This window comes from Astatotilapia calliptera, chromosome 10, assembly GCF_964374335.1.
Source record: "Astatotilapia calliptera chromosome 10, fAstCal68.1, whole genome shotgun sequence".
Taxonomy (NCBI): Eukaryota; Metazoa; Chordata; class Actinopteri; order Cichliformes; family Cichlidae; genus Astatotilapia; species Astatotilapia calliptera.
The window spans coordinates 26,201,067-26,217,193 of record NC_137431.1 but is presented as its reverse complement, the minus strand read 5'-3'; the positions used below and the strand labels follow the sequence as shown (position 1 = coordinate 26,217,193).

At 43.6% G+C, this 16,127-nt stretch overlaps 1 protein-coding gene across 4 annotated transcripts in view; it reads right to left on the bottom strand.

The window, feature by feature from the left end:
- ppm1e (protein phosphatase, Mg2+/Mn2+ dependent, 1E) overlaps positions 1-16,056 on the bottom strand; it is a 64,391-nt gene extending 48,335 nt beyond the window's left edge. The window contains exons 1-2 of one of the 4 annotated variants that reach the window (XM_080307595.1): positions 15,856-16,056; positions 15,537-15,772 (exon numbers count right to left, since the gene is read on the bottom strand). In XM_080307595.1, the coding sequence (XP_080163721.1) occupies positions 15,537-15,715 (179 nt within the window). In that variant the 5' untranslated portion in view covers positions 15,716-15,772; positions 15,856-16,056. Of the gene's footprint in view, positions 1-1,020; positions 3,727-15,536; positions 15,773-15,836 lie in introns of those variants that run through there. The other 3 variants (XM_026181216.2, XM_026181215.2, XM_080307596.1) reach the window with 3 other exon arrangements.
- Positions 16,057-16,127: the final 71 nt, after the last annotated feature.

The following is a 16,127-nucleotide window of genomic DNA, read 5'->3' as shown; positions in this document are numbered from 1 at the left end:
CTGAGGCGCAGGCAGTCCTAAACTGTAAAGGTTAGTGCTAAATAAAGGTTAGGAAAGAAGAGAACTGTCTGTGATGTGAGGCAGGTGATTTGTGGCTATCAGACGCTCGTCATGGAGTCATACAGTACATGTGCACAGCGGCTCGTCACACGTTGTGGTTTATCCTTTAATAAAGCCGTCAACGGCAGCTCCTCTCTCACCGCCCACTCTTCTATAACAGTGTGTGTGCTTGTGTGCAGGAGGAAGCCAGATCCTGCCCCCTGGTTCTTTACAGCTGTGGGAGACGTTTCTGTTTAATGAGGTATAGAAAGGCTTTCCCCTCAATTACTATCTATCAGCTGCGTGTGTGTGTGTGTGAGAGAGAGAAGGGGTTATTTAACTCCCCCTCTTCCTGCTCTTCAAGTCATCATCAATTCATCAACATTCAGCACAAACTGACAGTGATGACTGCTGCCCACTTTCTTTATTCCGGAAAAGCTAAATTGTGCCCGATGAGGCCAGATTTACATTTATTTTCGTTTTAGACAGTTATTAGACAAAGGACAGTACTTAACAGTTCATGGACGATAACAAATTTATAATTTAAAGTATTGTAATCTAGCAAGGACTCAATTTGAGGGAATTCCTTCAAAGGATCAAATGTGTGCAAATACACATGAAAACAATCAGGTGCAAACAGATCATTTCATTTGCTCTAAAAACAAAATAATCTCTTCACTGGAAATGTATGGTTGCTTAACTGTGCTACATGTAGTAACAAGAAAGAGATCAGCGGGCAGACAGCTCACCCGGAGCGTTGTGCAGAGAAACTGTCTTCAGTCGATAATCTCCTGGCAAACATGAGCATTTATTTAGGATCCTAGTTTCAACTGGTCAACTGTTCAGACCGTATGCTCTCCTAGGGAGATACAAGTCACATCATTGGCCTCTGAACACTGAGCCATCATATACACTTCATGACATCTGAGCAATAATCAGATGTATCTCCAGCCACTTCTTCTGCAGACTGAAGTTAGCTACCTGCATTGAGGTCCTCAGAGTAGCCCTCCAGATCCCAGAGCAGAAAAAGGCAATCACCAATAGATGGAGTCCAAAATGATGGAGACAGACTCAGCAAGCTGACCTACCTCTAGGGCAGGGGTGTCCAACTCCAGGCCTCCAGGGGCGGTGTCCTGCAGGTTTTAGATATCACCCTGGGTAAAAACACCTGAATCAAATGATTAGTTCATTACCAGGCCTCTGGAGAACTTCAAGACATGTTTAGGAGGTAATGTAGCCTTTTAAATCAGCTGTGTTGGATTAAATACACATCTAAAACCTGCAGGATACCGGCCCTTGAGGCCCAGAGTTGGACACCCCTGATCTAGGGAAACACTAGAAGAGAAGAACTGTGTGACTCTGGTTAAGGTGGTTTGCTTCCCAGATCCTCCAGAATAAAGCTGCATATGAAATCTTTGTGAGTGTGGGGTTTAGTTATATTAGAAAAGCACCTTATATGCTGTACATAACAGTCTATTAACTATTTAACTGGAGTTAGCTAGTTTTCAGTGATTAAACTTTCAAAATAAGAACTAGGGGCTATACCAAAAACAAATTGCATCGCTGTTTTAAACATTGGTGGGTGCAGTGTGTTTTAAAGTACCACATTACAATAGTCACATTACATTTTTCAGTTGGTATTGTAATGATTTACTGTACTACATTCAGTAAATACATTAAAGTAATTATGAAGTTCTTCAGTTATCTTAACAGCAGGCCAAGAAAAGTATCAAAACTTGTCCTTTCCGTACTGGGCAGTCAACACAGAGCCAAGAACCTCAAGGGATGACACAGCCAAATGTCTGCTGACCCCAGCCCAGCAGCCAGAGCCTGATCTTCAACTGGTAACAAAGGTGGTGACCAAGTGATGTAGACTCTGCTCCTACAGTAGAAATTTTGAGCAATACCCCTCCACAAAAAAGTGTGTTTATGAAAGTAGTAGAAGTAGAAAAGTGCTATATAAGAACCAGTACAATTTACCATTTACCAGTTTTGGAAGATGAAAGGATAAAAATGTATCCTAACCCTGTAAAACTAAGTTCATCATATATGATACATGAGTTTTTGATGCCTCTACATCATCAGTGTGATTTTTTTTATCCTTTAAAAACCTGATGTAGACACATGCAGTGCTACTGCGAACAATAAAATGCACAAAAATGCTGTAATTAGAAAAAAAATCAATAACCATTCCTGTTTCAAAAAATTTGAATTTTCAGGGAATTATTTCATGGTTCAGGCTTTACAGAGCTGAAATTTACTTGCGTGGTGTATGTTTAAAATGCTTGGGTGACCCGCCCAAGTAAATTATATGAGTAAGGAAACACTGCTGGCTTATTTCAATATATTTAGTTGAATAATTATCACCAGCTTAAGGCTCTGTCAGCAGCTCCACCCGCTCCAAGCTAAATGATACTTGATACTTATATCTGTGTGTAATTCTATTTAAGCAGATATTGTGCAGGATTTTCCTTAGTTAACCACAGCCTCGCGTTTAATAATAGTGCAGCACATCAGGGTTTTTTTTTTTACTGCTGTCTGATAGAAATGAAGTAAACATCAGCAGCTGATTATTTTTGTTTAGTATCTCTACTTATATAAAGATACTGAATACTAAATTACAGGTTCCAAATTATAGTTTGGACACATTTCTGGACAAGAGTAGTTTAAAAAAGCAACTTTACAAATATTACCCAGTCTGTTTGTGTGTGTGTGTTTCCCGCTAATATCTGTAGATATTTCAACAAATGTATCAATTATCTACAAAAATCACATATTGTGAAAGCCCCCAATAAACACTCAGATTTAGCACTATGCTGGTTTCCATGAACAGGATGACCTGGGATGGAGTTGAATTCTGGGACTGAATTGTTAGTGTTGGTGTGTGGATGGATGGTACATCTCAAAGTAACACACGCATGAATGTCTCAGAAGAATAATGCATTGTAATGAGATGAAGTCATCCACTTTACCTGTCAGTGGTTTTAGTGTTGTGGCTGATGGGTGTACGCACCAGCATAATGCCATCCACGTACATTTCAAATCAAACTGTGTTTAGAGAGAGTAAACCGCAACCTCTTCTTTTCAGATGTGACTCCCAGCTGCCTGGAGGAAAATGGATTAATACACACACACAAGCTCTGTCCACACCTCCAATCACGTTCTAGCACACCAAGTGCTTCACCCACCCCCTATTAACGCACACATTCACACGCAGAGGGGATCTCTCTCTTTTTGCACAAGTCTATTATTAGCTGTTCAACCCAGAGACAAACTAATGACACGTTGGGATGAATCACCAGAGCTGCTGCCTCCGACTATCATTACACTCACAGCAGAGCTACTGTAGAGACATCCATGTAGGATGCTGGCCACCACAAATATAAACACACTCATACCATTAGTCTGCTTCAACTGCTACAGCTTCTCGTCCATTAGCGTCCGAAGCCCACGTGTCTGCAGGTACAAATCTAGATTCAGCAAATACCCACTGTTTTATTTCATATCAAATCCATCTGAGGATTTAACCTCATTACTGTGTCGATGGCTTGACAGATTCATATCCTAAAATTTTTTGTCAATAACCCCTGCAAAGCTTTTTAGCATCTCTCAGCCTCAATGCTCAGACCGATCAGGTATCAGCCAAACTCCACACTCAGCACGTATTCTCTGTAAATATCTTCATTACATTACAGTTCAGTTACATGATCAGTCAGTTCTAACAGCCACAGCAGAGCCTCCTGTTACCGTGCATTAAAATTATCCAGGCAGTGAGGTATATAAACAGCTTCCATCTGGGAAAGGAGATTTCTTTTGCATTGCAGAGAAAAATAAGAGGCGCGCATGCACCATAAGAAGTTCAAATCCGCCCCAAGGCCTTTCTTGATTCCTCTCCCCATTGTCCTATAAAATTAAGCCTAAACAATTTTAACTGTTTTACAGTGCTTTGCTCATAAATTTTTCTTAAACTAGTTTCGGGTGACCTGTTCCAAAGGGTCATCGTCTTCTGATGACCAATACCATCACCAACAGGTTGGCAGAGGAAGCACAGGTAGGCATGCTACCTCAGGCCTAGAGACTGGTCACCAATGGTCACGAGCTGCTGGTGGAAAAATTGTTTGAAAGACCTCCTTGCAATAATTTTGGTCACTAGCAGGTTGCCACGGGCAATGATTTGTCTACAACCCCCTGCTAGTTATTGTCCAAGCAGTACTGAAACTCTGAAAAGTGCGACTCGAATGGAAATCGCCTACAAAATAAGTCAAGCCTATTCTAACACGTTATGGCGGAACTTTTACTTTGAAGGCAAATGTCCTCTATTTCTGGTTTTCAAGTAAAGAGAATTCAGTCAAACAAATCGCATGGAGGTCTTTGATGCAGCACAATCTTTAGCGTTTGACGGCAACCTCAAAATAATTCACTCACAAACCAATTGGGGACTATGTATTTTTCCCTTGTGACCAGATGATCATTCAAACCGGACTCTGCCTAAGGTTGTGCTTCCAACCCTTCATGTTTGCCCCGAACACAAAAAAGACAACACTGCTCTCTCTCAGCAGCACATACGTGTGCTGACACTGTTGCCTCACAGTAAGAAGGTTCCCGGTTTGAGGAGTTTGCATGTTCTCCATGTGCCTGCGTGGCTTCCTCCCAGGTTATCTCGGGATTCTAATGTGGCTGTGAATGTGAGGAAGATAAAGAGCTTAAAGCATAGAGAATAAAGTGCAGTATGACTGTATAGCTAGATGTAGTCTAAATTGCTTTGAGGAGTCACTAAGACTAGAAAACCTCTATAAATTAGAGAGATGAGAGACGTCTTTGCATGGTTACCTGTTCTTTGCACGATTTAGCCTGCCGTGATAAGTGGACGGATATCAGCCGAGCATCTTAAATGGTATCAACTTATAGCATCTCCCTTGCTCTTTACTTTTTTCATTTTAGATCTCGAGATCTACAAGCATTAATCGTATCTGGAGATGGCTACATGAAACTACAGCGAGGCAGACTCAACTTGTTATCAGTCCTGTTATAATAATAATGTTAAACTGATGAGTTAGCAGGGAAATGAGCAAATTGCCCATCACTTCGACCCCGTGAGGACGTTGTCCATTCACACAAACCCAATTTAAACCATAAGGTGATGATTATCACATACATACCATGACATACATAAAGAAACATACATGACATACAAAAAAAACAAGATTCAAGAGAGCCCAAATTATATCACAGCACAATACAACCCATTGATCTCATTTAAGAGGAAAGATAGCTGCTACATATATTAACACAGCTACTTTTGGCTGCTTATTTGGTTAGCACTGGGGATAACCCCATGGAAATGTAAAAGAGGAACTCAGGGTCAGAAAAATTGTTTTTCCGGTTCTACCCATTATTCCAAACAGCCAGAGCAGGAAGCTGTTTTCAGCTTTCCTTCCCCGCGTCCCTTTACGCTCATTTAATTCTTTTACTGCATCCCTATAAAAGCAAAAGACCAAGACCCTGTGTTAAACTGAAAAGGGATTTTATGTTATAGTTAATGTTTATTTATTTATTTTGCAAAGTAAACTATAAAACTCGGCTCCACATTCTGCTATAAAATGTCCTTCCCACTGATCTGAACACACTGTCCTCAGACAACCAGAAATTAAGGACATGCCAACTCAAACAAGTAAAACTAAGGAGCTAAATAATACAGTGAGAGTGGACCAGGCATACTGATTGGCCATGTTGTTGTCTGAAGCACTGTTATCAAACTTCACATACAAAGACGCTTGATTGAAACATGATTAATCTGCTGCTGTTCCTGCCTGCTGTACTCAGACTGACCATTGTTACTCTAAGCAAGAGGATACCTGGGTTGCTACAATGATAAGTGCTGTAAATTATGTAAAAAAACAAAAACAAATAATACACGCAGCTAATACTTCTGCATTTCCACTCGCAGCCTTAATGCACAAAGAGCCCAGCTTTAAGAGCTTGCAGCCAAGGTTAATGGGCGCTTAAGTGATACATTAGATCGTGTATCGGGTCTGAATTGGAGGTGATACGTGATCTATGTGTTGCCTGTTTCTCCTGTACCTGCAGGACTGCCTCCAGCCTAATACTGAGGGAGCTCATTTTACATGTTAAAACACTTTAAACCAGACGCCACTTAAATCTGCAAGATCGGCTGCTAAAGTGATGAACTTTCCTGGTTGGATTCAAGTAAAATAACAGATTTTAAACAAGTTGAGGAAACAACACTGACACATCATCCACTTTTTAGTTTGAGCTGTAAGTTTTTCTGATCCCTTTGCAAATGTGATTCACTCTCTTTTTTGCTATAATTTTGGTTTCAACCATCTCATAACGCGTTCTGTTCATTTTGATCTGATGAAAGTTTAGACAGTTTTTGTGTTAATTCCCGATATAAAATAGAAGGACCTACTTCTGGGACTGAAAAGTGAGGCTTTAACCTGAACTCTTTCCCTTCAGGCGGAAACTTCTCTGGCTGTAAACGGTTGTATGGAAATCTATGGGAAACCGACCCTTTAGCTCCGTTGATCTATGAGCTTATAGTCTCAGTCATTAGTTTTAAGTATTATTCAACACAAGATGATGTTTTTTCTGTCAATTATTGTCCCAATATGGTCAAAAATTAAGATACAATGGAGATGACGCTGGAGAAAATGCTCTGCTCAGGCTCATACACTGCAGGGCTCTAGTTTTAATAGAAAACTACATCATGAAAACTGTGACGTTTCACCAAATCTGTTTTGTGCAGCCAAAATGTTTCTGGCAGAAAACGCTCATCTCTAGGCTTCAAAACGGGACTTCAGAAACCGATTGGAGTGAGGTCACAGTAGCTATGTCCCATCTTTTATACTGTCTCTGTCAACTACTGCTACCGTCTTCAAGCACAAGCGCTTTTTATCATTTTGCTAGTGCGATAAAACAGTCAAACTGGAGCCCTGCAGCGTGCATGCTGCTCATTTCATTTTCAATATTTATCATATTTGGCTTGTTGTCGTCCCAGCAATAGTATGGTTTGATGTGTATCTATGTGTATTTTTCTAGTTTTTTACCATCTCTGATATACAGCTTGTTTTTGTTGGTTTGTTCAGAGGCCGTGCTCTCTTGCAAGAACTCTCCTTGAGGCACAACTTCTGAGAGTGAGCACCCACTCGTCACTGCATGTGAGAAAAACAGTGAGACGGATATTATTGTTTCCAACTTTCTCCCTGACTGATTATTTTACTTGTAAATATTGCCAAATGGTCTGGACAGAACGAGTTTAAGAGCTTTTCTCTGAAAACAGCTGCAGCAGCCCAACACAGCACAATGTGAGCAATAAGAGCGACATAAAACATACCTAAATCACATAAAACTGAGCCGAAAATCAGATTCATCCAACCATTCACTGATTCAACCCATTCAGTGCACAGTAATTTAAAAATGTAGTGAAACATTGGGGTTTAAACATCTTCTCTGCTAAGTCTAACTAGTTATAATAATAAGTTCATTGAGGTTTGGGGGGGAAATTGTGGATTTTATTGAAGCAAACCCGAGTAGCGTGTGAATCTGAAATAGTAAATGAAAGGTCGTCTCTACAGTTAAATGTTTTATTGACCCATCCATCAACCCGGGCTGCTTCACACGTCCAACTGTTAGTAAATTTTATGGCTCTGCAGTAAATTACTCCCACTTCTGCTCCCAACTGACCAGCGTCATGGCTTCTAAACATATAGTTTTGCTCCGCTGGCTGAAATGACTGATGCTTTTGTTTATCTTGGAGAGCCGATCTGGGATATTCATGTTTCCCAGAAGACGAGTCCTCTGGGTTTTTGGGAACCAACTGGCTTTTCCTTAAGCAGTATATATTAATTAATAATTTAACGCCTCCAACATTTTGCCTTGGGTATATAAGATGGGAGAAATAAATGGCCCTGTTTGACCTTCATACAGTAGCTCCTCAAATCTGTCTCCCTTGAAAATATAGTGTTACATGGAGAGTGGCCAATGAGTGATTCATTGCCTCTAACAAGCCAAATGTACAACAAAGTGCCTCTGCCAGAAAACAGAGACAGTGGGATATTTTACAAAGTAAGCCTGTGCATTGAGCTGCAGTTATTTTGGTAGGCTTGGCTAAAGGATGCTTCACACATCCAGATTGGACGGACTCTTATTTTTAAAATGACTGCCACAACTTTAGCTTTTCACTCGAATCCGATCAGCAGTAACTCTCACACGATGAATCACACAGAGCTGCGCAAAAATATTACTACAGTACATATAAAACACCCACATCTTGCAGCCATGCTTCTGCCTTGTTTCACCTTCACACCTGTTTCAGAAGGAATGAAGTTTCCGAGGGCTGTAGTAAAACAAAGTTCAAGCAATAACAGCATCTAAGACTAATATCATTCTCCAAATGGCCTAGTTCACTGTTATATTACCATTTATATATTACAGATGAACAAACATGCTGTGTGGCAGTTGGCTAAAATGTTTTTTCACACCTACTTTTACTTTTTGGTTTAGCTTTAGTTATAAAAACACAGTCTTATGTAATAATCTTGGTGTGCAGCAATTATTTTGCATTATTATTGATAGTATTTTAATTCATTTATATCATCAAAGAATTATTACAAAGTTAAGAAACAGATAAAGAGGCAATGTGGAATACCTTTTGATTAAAGATTGGGATATTTTCCAGGGTTGTCTTAAGCAAGGTGCCTGAATTGGTAACTAGTCCACTGAAAGATTAGGTGTGCTACTTTTTACTAGTAAGCTGTCGGGTTAAAGATCAACTAATGTCCAATTTCATCACATCAGACATTTGTACTTTCATATGCAGCTCTGTCAGCTCTGAAATCGGTTGAATACAACCAAGAATGTATGAACTAACAGTCACTTCTATAGAAACCCATCAGATTCAAACTCTTGCTTCGGGCCTCAACTTTCTGCTTCCTTGGAGTGGTTTGGCACCAGGTGGTGAGGGTGGAAGCTCACGTTCACCCAGCTGAAAGCTCAGACTTGTGAGTCAGAGCGAAGTCACACATCTTTGGATTAAAGTATGAAGCGCATTAGCGAGTAGACTCCTAATGTGCAGTATGAACTGGAGGAATCATCACAGAAAACCAAACCTGTTTTAGTGTCCATATGGGCAGCTAGATAAAATATATGATGTGTGATTTCGGGCTTTCCCAAGACTAAAGATAAGCATGCTGAAATTTTCCTGGCAATGTCTTTGGTCGCTCATACGATCAAAGATGGCTGCTGTTGATCCACTAACCAGCCAAGCAATAGGAAACGTGCATATCTACAGTGCAAATCTGAAATTTTAACAAAGATTGTGTGATGTCTCCTCCCTGTGTATTCCACCTCTGTATTATCACGATGCAGGAGGGAGGATAGTGCAGACGTGTATCTCCGTAGGTGATATCATCGTACAGGCGACATGTTTTGTCGTATCCAGGTTTATAAAGTACACGAAGCACAGTGTGAAGTGCAGTGACTGCTTAAGGCCTCAATCACAGTAGAGGAAAAAATAGATCATCAACCTCCGTGTGACCACAAAAAAAACATGGTTGGTGAGCGATTGCATTTAAATGGTTTCCCAGACGTTGAGGTTGTGAAGCTCCCTCAACGTCTTGTCGAAGGTAAGTGTGCAACAAGCTTGGAGTAAACTTGGGTTGTGTTCCCTTTTGTGACTTTAGCTGAACCCGGCAACACCAAGAGATTTTGAGACTTGAGACTTGTGCTGTAATGTTGAGAAAAATTCTACTTTTTGAGTTTTCAAATATGTTGCTAAATTTAAAAATTCTGGCCGCTTTTGAAGTTCTACACAAAACTAAGGGAGAAGCTGATCGTTGTGGGGAGTGATCACGTGGTCCAATAATCACCTTGGCTGTTTTGTTTTATTAATAAGTGTAAGGCAAAACTGCTGCTTAGATTAAAATTTGATTAATTGCACAGTTTTACTAAATGCTAATCAAAACTCTGTAAGCCCACCTTATGGTTGATCAGTTGCTGAAAGATCAGGCACGCCTACTGTGAAGCGTTGAAACAGTGGGTTAAAAAAATATATATATATATCTGCAATACAGTCCCAATCACTTGTTTGTGATTGGATCGTGAGCGACAATCTTTAAACATTACAGCTTTCACTAGATTAGCATTCACTGTGGGTATCAAAGTATCACGAAAAGATGGAAGTGTGATGTGACATTGCAAAAGATGAATGTAGATGAACGGTTAAAAAAGTGGCATCATGAAGCCTCAAACTTAGTATTTTCACTATCGTCATCTTGATATTTGATACAAAATGTGACGAAAGGATCAGTCCGAAGGGAAAACAAAGACACTGCATTCTCATTGGCTGGATTTTTATGCTGGATGATCCTCCTTTCTAACTCTAATAATCAGAATCAGAATCAGAATCAGAATACTTTATTGATCCCTGGGGGAAATTATTTTTTGTTACAGTGCTCCATTTTAAACCAACATTAAGACAAGACAGACAATACGCTAACTAAGAATAGTACAATATATACATATATATACATACATACATACATAAGTCACTTATAAATAAATATTTGGAAAAGAAACATGTGTAGTTGTAGCAGCAAACAGTGTGTTAAGTGGATGCGTTGTACAGGGAGATGGCCACAGGCAGGAAAGATTTCCTGTGTCGTTCAGTGGTGCTTTTCGGTAATCTCAGTCTCTCACTGAACGAGCTCCTGTGACTGACCAACATGTCATGGAGTGGGTGGGAGGTGTTATCCAACATTGTCTTTATCTTGGACAGCATCCGCCTCTCCGACACCACCTTGAGGGAGTCCAGCTCCATCCCCACAACATTGCTGGCCTTACGGATCAGTTTATTAAGTCTGTTGGCATCTGCGACCCTCAGCCTGCTCCCCCAGCATGCAACAGCATAGAGGATCGCACTGGCCACCACAGACTCATAGAAAATCCTCAGCATTTTCTGGCAGATGTTGAAGGACCTCAGTCGCCTCAAAAAATAGAGACGACTCTGGCCCTTCCTGTAAAGTGCTGTGGTGTTTTTAGCCCAGTCCAGTTTATTGTCAATGTGTACTCCAAGGTATTTATAGTCCTCCACAATGTCAACACTGACCCCCTGGATTGAAACAGGGGTCAAGTGTTTCCTGGTCTTCCTGAAGTCCACGATCAGTTCCTTGGTCTTTGCCACGTTGAGCTGCAGATGATTCTGCTCACACCACGTGACAAAGGAGTCGACCACAGCCCGGTACTCTGTCTCATCATCCCTGCTGATGCATCCAACCACCGCAGAGTCATCAGAAAACTTCTGAAGATGGCAGGTCTCTGTGCAGTGGCTGAAGTCTGTGGTGTAGAGGGTGAAGAGGAAGGGGGAGAGGACAGTCCCCTGTGGTGCCCCTGTGTTGCTAATCACCTTGTCAGACACACACTGTGGGAGACGTACATATTGTGGTCTTCCTGTCAGGTAATCAACAATCCAGGACACCAGAGAAGCATCCACCTGCATCGCTGCTAACTTATCACCCAGGAGGGTCGGCCTGATGGTGTTGAAAGCACTGGAAAAGTCAAAAAACATGACCCTCACAGTGCTCGCCGGCTGGTCCAGATGGGTGTAGACACGATTGAGCAGGTAGATGATGGCGTCCTCTGTTCCGAGACGAGGCTGATAAGCGAACTGAAGGGGATCCAGATGTGGTCTTACTATGGGTCGCAGCTGGTCCAGGATGAGCCTTTCCAGGGTCTTCATGATGTGGGAGGTCAGTGCCACGGGCCTGTAATCCTGGGGGCCACTGGGACGAGGCGTCTTTGGTACAGGGACGAGGCATGATGTCTTCCACATCACCGGGACCCTCTGCAGACTCAGACTCAGCATAAACAGTTTATGAAAGACTCCACACAGCTGGGGGGCACAGGCCTTGAGGACAAGGGGACTCACTCCGTCTGGTCCAGCAGACTTGCCTGAGTGAAGTCTCCTCATTTGCATCTCAACCTGGTATTGAGTGAAGGTGATGGGTGGGGGAGGGGTGTCAGGAATCTCACAGGAGGCAACATGTGAAGAGAGAGGCTGGCACAGTGGTGTGGCTCTGGATTCCAGGCTGACTGCAGGTGAGGTTGTGGGGGTGGGAGCAGACACTGTGGTGTCGAATCTATTGAAAAACAGATTCAACTCGTCGGCTCTATTCTCACCTCCCTCAGCTCCCCTGCTGTTGGTTGGCCTGAATCCAGTGATGGTCTTCATGCCCCTCCACACCTCTCTCATGCTGTTCTGCTGGAGTTTCCACTCCAGCTTCCTCCTGTAATTGTCCTTAGCCTCTCTGATCTTGTCCTTTAGTAACACCTGGACCTTCCTCACCTCCTCTTTGTTGCCCCCTCTGAAAGCCCTCTTCTTGTTGTTGAGGAGGGCTTTGATGTCCTTAGTCACCCACGGCTTGTTATTTGGGTAACAATGAACAGTCTGAGCTGGAACAATGGAGTCGGTGCAGAAAGTTATGTAGTCTGTGATACACTCAGTAAGCCCATTGATGTCCTCGGCGTGAGGCTCACAGAGTGTTTCCCAGTCGGTCACCTCGAAACAGCCCTGTAGTTCCGCTATTGCCTCCTCTGACCACCTCCTAACAGTCCTGGTGGTCACAGGTTCCCTCCTCACAATTGGCACATAGCGGGGGGTGAGGTGAATCAGGTTATGATCTGACCTACCAAGTGGGGGGAGGGAGGAGGAGCTGTATGCATCCTTGACGTTAGCATACAGTAAGTCTAAAGTTTTCTCTCCCCTGGTGGGACAGTCCACATATTGTTTGAATGTTGGTAGTGTGTTGTCCAGTGATACATGGTTGAAGTCACCCGAGATCACAATAAAGGCACTCGGGTGCTGAGTCTGTAGCCGAGCTATGGCAGAGTGGATAGTGTCACATGCAGCTGTGGGGTTAGCAGAGGGGGGAACATAAACAGCCACCAAGATGACGTGAGAGAATTCCCTGGGTAAATAATACGGCCTGAGTCCAACAGCACACAGTTCAGTGTCCGGGCAACAAATCCTTTCTTTGATTGTTATGTTGGCAGGGTTACACCACCGGTTGTTAACTAAAACAGCAAGCCCACCTCCTTTACGCTTACCGCTAGCGATGCTGTCCCTGTCCGCCCGAACAGTGTGGAAGCCTTCCACGGAAGCATTCTCATCGGGAATGACCTGGTGCAGCCATGATTCGGTGAAACACATCAGGCTACACTCTCGGTATTCCCTCTGACTCCGTACCAGTGCTGAGAGCTCGTCGATTTTACTTGCCAACGATCGCACATTTCCCATCACGATAGACGGCAGACACGGTTTAAACCTCCTCCTCGCTTCGAGCCTCCGCTGTCTCACCGTCACCTTTTTTCTTCTCTTCTGTCCTTGACCTCTGCATCCCCGATGTGTTTTCCTCCAAATTTCAGCTGGTACTTCTGCGGGCACTTCTGCGGGCCTGGCCAGCGAGCCGGCCGGCATCAGGGCGATCAGCTGATCTCTGGAGTAAACAGTCCGTGCGTGTAGGAGATGTGCCGCGGTCCCGTTCCATGATAAAAGTAACAGTTCCACGGCCACCAGAAGAACAAAAACTCTCTCAATCCACATGATTGAGTAAGAGATAGACAACGGAGGAAAATACAAGTCAGAAAAAAAAAGAATACGTAAGAAAAAAGAGCTAAACTAAGAGAAAAGCAGGAGCGACTGTAACAGGCTGCACGCTGGTTGGCGCATGCGCACTGATAATAATAACTATATTTTACAAAATTGACTTCATGTTTTAATCTATGACCTTAAACTAGTGATTGGGCCTAGGAAGTCATCAGGACGGCATTTACTGAGGTCATGGATCATAGGAGCCCACAGTCAATTTCCCATAGACTTCTATAATCTGGACTTCTTTTTGGAACCACATGAGTCGCCCCCTGTTGGTCATTATAAATACTGATTTAAGGTTAAAGGCACTTCTATCTTTCATGCTTTCTTTGGTTATTGTGGAGGTTTCTCAAATACAGAAGACATTAAAAAAAAAGCTCAATAAATTTAGAGTGGGTAGTAGCTAATTCCTCCTCTATTGTGCATCTCAGTTTGGAAACCTTTACACTCAGTGGTTATGTATTGTACCTGCTAATAACTTGTTAGCTCCTGCTCTTTGAATATTTAAAACCATCAGGCACAGGCACGCCAGCCGATGCAGCTGCTCCTAAAGAGCATGAGTTAAACAGAAAAATCTACAGGTTTTTTCATACTGTTCCCACTCTTTGTCCTTTGGGGTTAACCTGCATGTGAAGACAGGGAGAGGGAGGAGGTGGCAAGCTGCGCTAGATGTTAAGTGCTGAACGGTCAGTGACCTTGTATCCGCCAGCCAAACAAACCTGGACATTGCGATAGAGACAGCGTGAATGTGCGGTGACACTGATCTGGATGTGGCTGCTGCTGCAACAGGTTAAATACGCTCTGCAGAAAGCCCCTGTGAGCACTCCGGGCTGTGCGTGAGTTTATCTTCACCACAGCTGGAAGAGCATGCATGCAGACCGGTCGGTGCAGTCATTTTCAACATGCAACCATGCAGTCCCCTTGCCACTCGGTGCCCTAGATGAGTCCTTCCACCCTCTTCTTCCCAGCACAGTTTCTGCACCTATTTTGGATTCAAAAACCAGGCCAGGCAGCAGAGCTCAGGGCAGCCGTACATTTCTGTCTCAGCTTTACCGTTCATGCCAAGTTTGTTCGTGCCTCAGAAGCTGGATTGTTACTAATTTAACTGAGCAGCTGTTAAAAGCGTGCATGTTAGAGAAGAGTCCACTCATAAACATATCTGTACTTTGCTTCTTTTCCTTTCGCAATGGGATTGAGGTTGAGGTAAACAGCACACATCTGTTAAATGTCACTGATATAAATGTGGTAATCTCAGTCTGCGGCCATTCATTCAGTCTGCGACTTGGATTTTAGAGCGTAACGATTCAGGCTAATAACGTAACCGGTGGGTTATTTTTAGCCCGTGAAGATGCGCTCAGCAGTGATGGCGATGGCTTCCTCCTCCTCCTACACCACAATGACGTCGTGCTGTTACGCACAACCAGGGGTTCACCTTTTGTGGACCTACAGCTCCGACGTAAATTTCTGGCACAAAACAGGCGCAAGTGCGCAAATAAAACACGCAGAACAACACGAACACATTCCGAGGCGAGGCGGCTTTTAACTTCTGCTTTAGCTTTAATTCCGCATCTGTAACGGCACTTGTCTAAACTTGATGCTGGCACACCCTGGTATGCCCAGAAGCAGGCGGCTGGCCGCCCGGGAGGGCAGCAGGCTTCGGGCATCCCGCTTCATCCTGCTCTGGACCCAGTCGGGGTCGCAGCTCCGCTCACCTGGCGCAGCTCTCCACAAAGTAGAAACCCACATTTCAAAAGCACGGCCACTGACATTATCTGACTATACAGAGACACGGAAATGACAGCATGCCACGAACAAAAAGTGGACACTTAACTATTTGTAGAGGTGCTGGAGACACAGGTCGAGGCATTCCCCCTCCACTTCGTCCTCAGACACCAGGTCCGACAAGGGGCGCATCGGCAGCGGGTCGCCCTCCTGCAGAGGCATCCTCATCTCCCGAATAAAGAGCTCCAAGAACCGTCGGAAGGTTTTCTCCTCTGCTGCGGCCATCATTTCTCATTCCTGGACAGACAGAGACAGCTCCGCCCGTCAGTACACTAACTTGCCGGGCTAAGAAGAGAAGAGTCAGTACACTAACCGAACTAGTTGGACTGACAGTGCAGTACCATACTACCTGAATAAATGTGTACTACCGGAGGAGCAGGGCCGTGGACTACCGGCGCGTCTGAAAGCAGCGGACCCGACTGGATGAGCGGACCGTGGCCTCTACGGTTACACTACAGGACGAGCTGTCACAAGCTGGACTGAGCCCCCATTCAGAGCAGAGCGGGAGCGCGCGCCGTGTTATCAGGGATTTCGGATGATCAGAGGGCGGTGACGTCAGAGAGACGACGCCAAAGCGGGGTCGCGAGCGCGCACGCAACGTTGCCTCCTGACGTCCCGAGACCTTTCTGAAGACATGCCA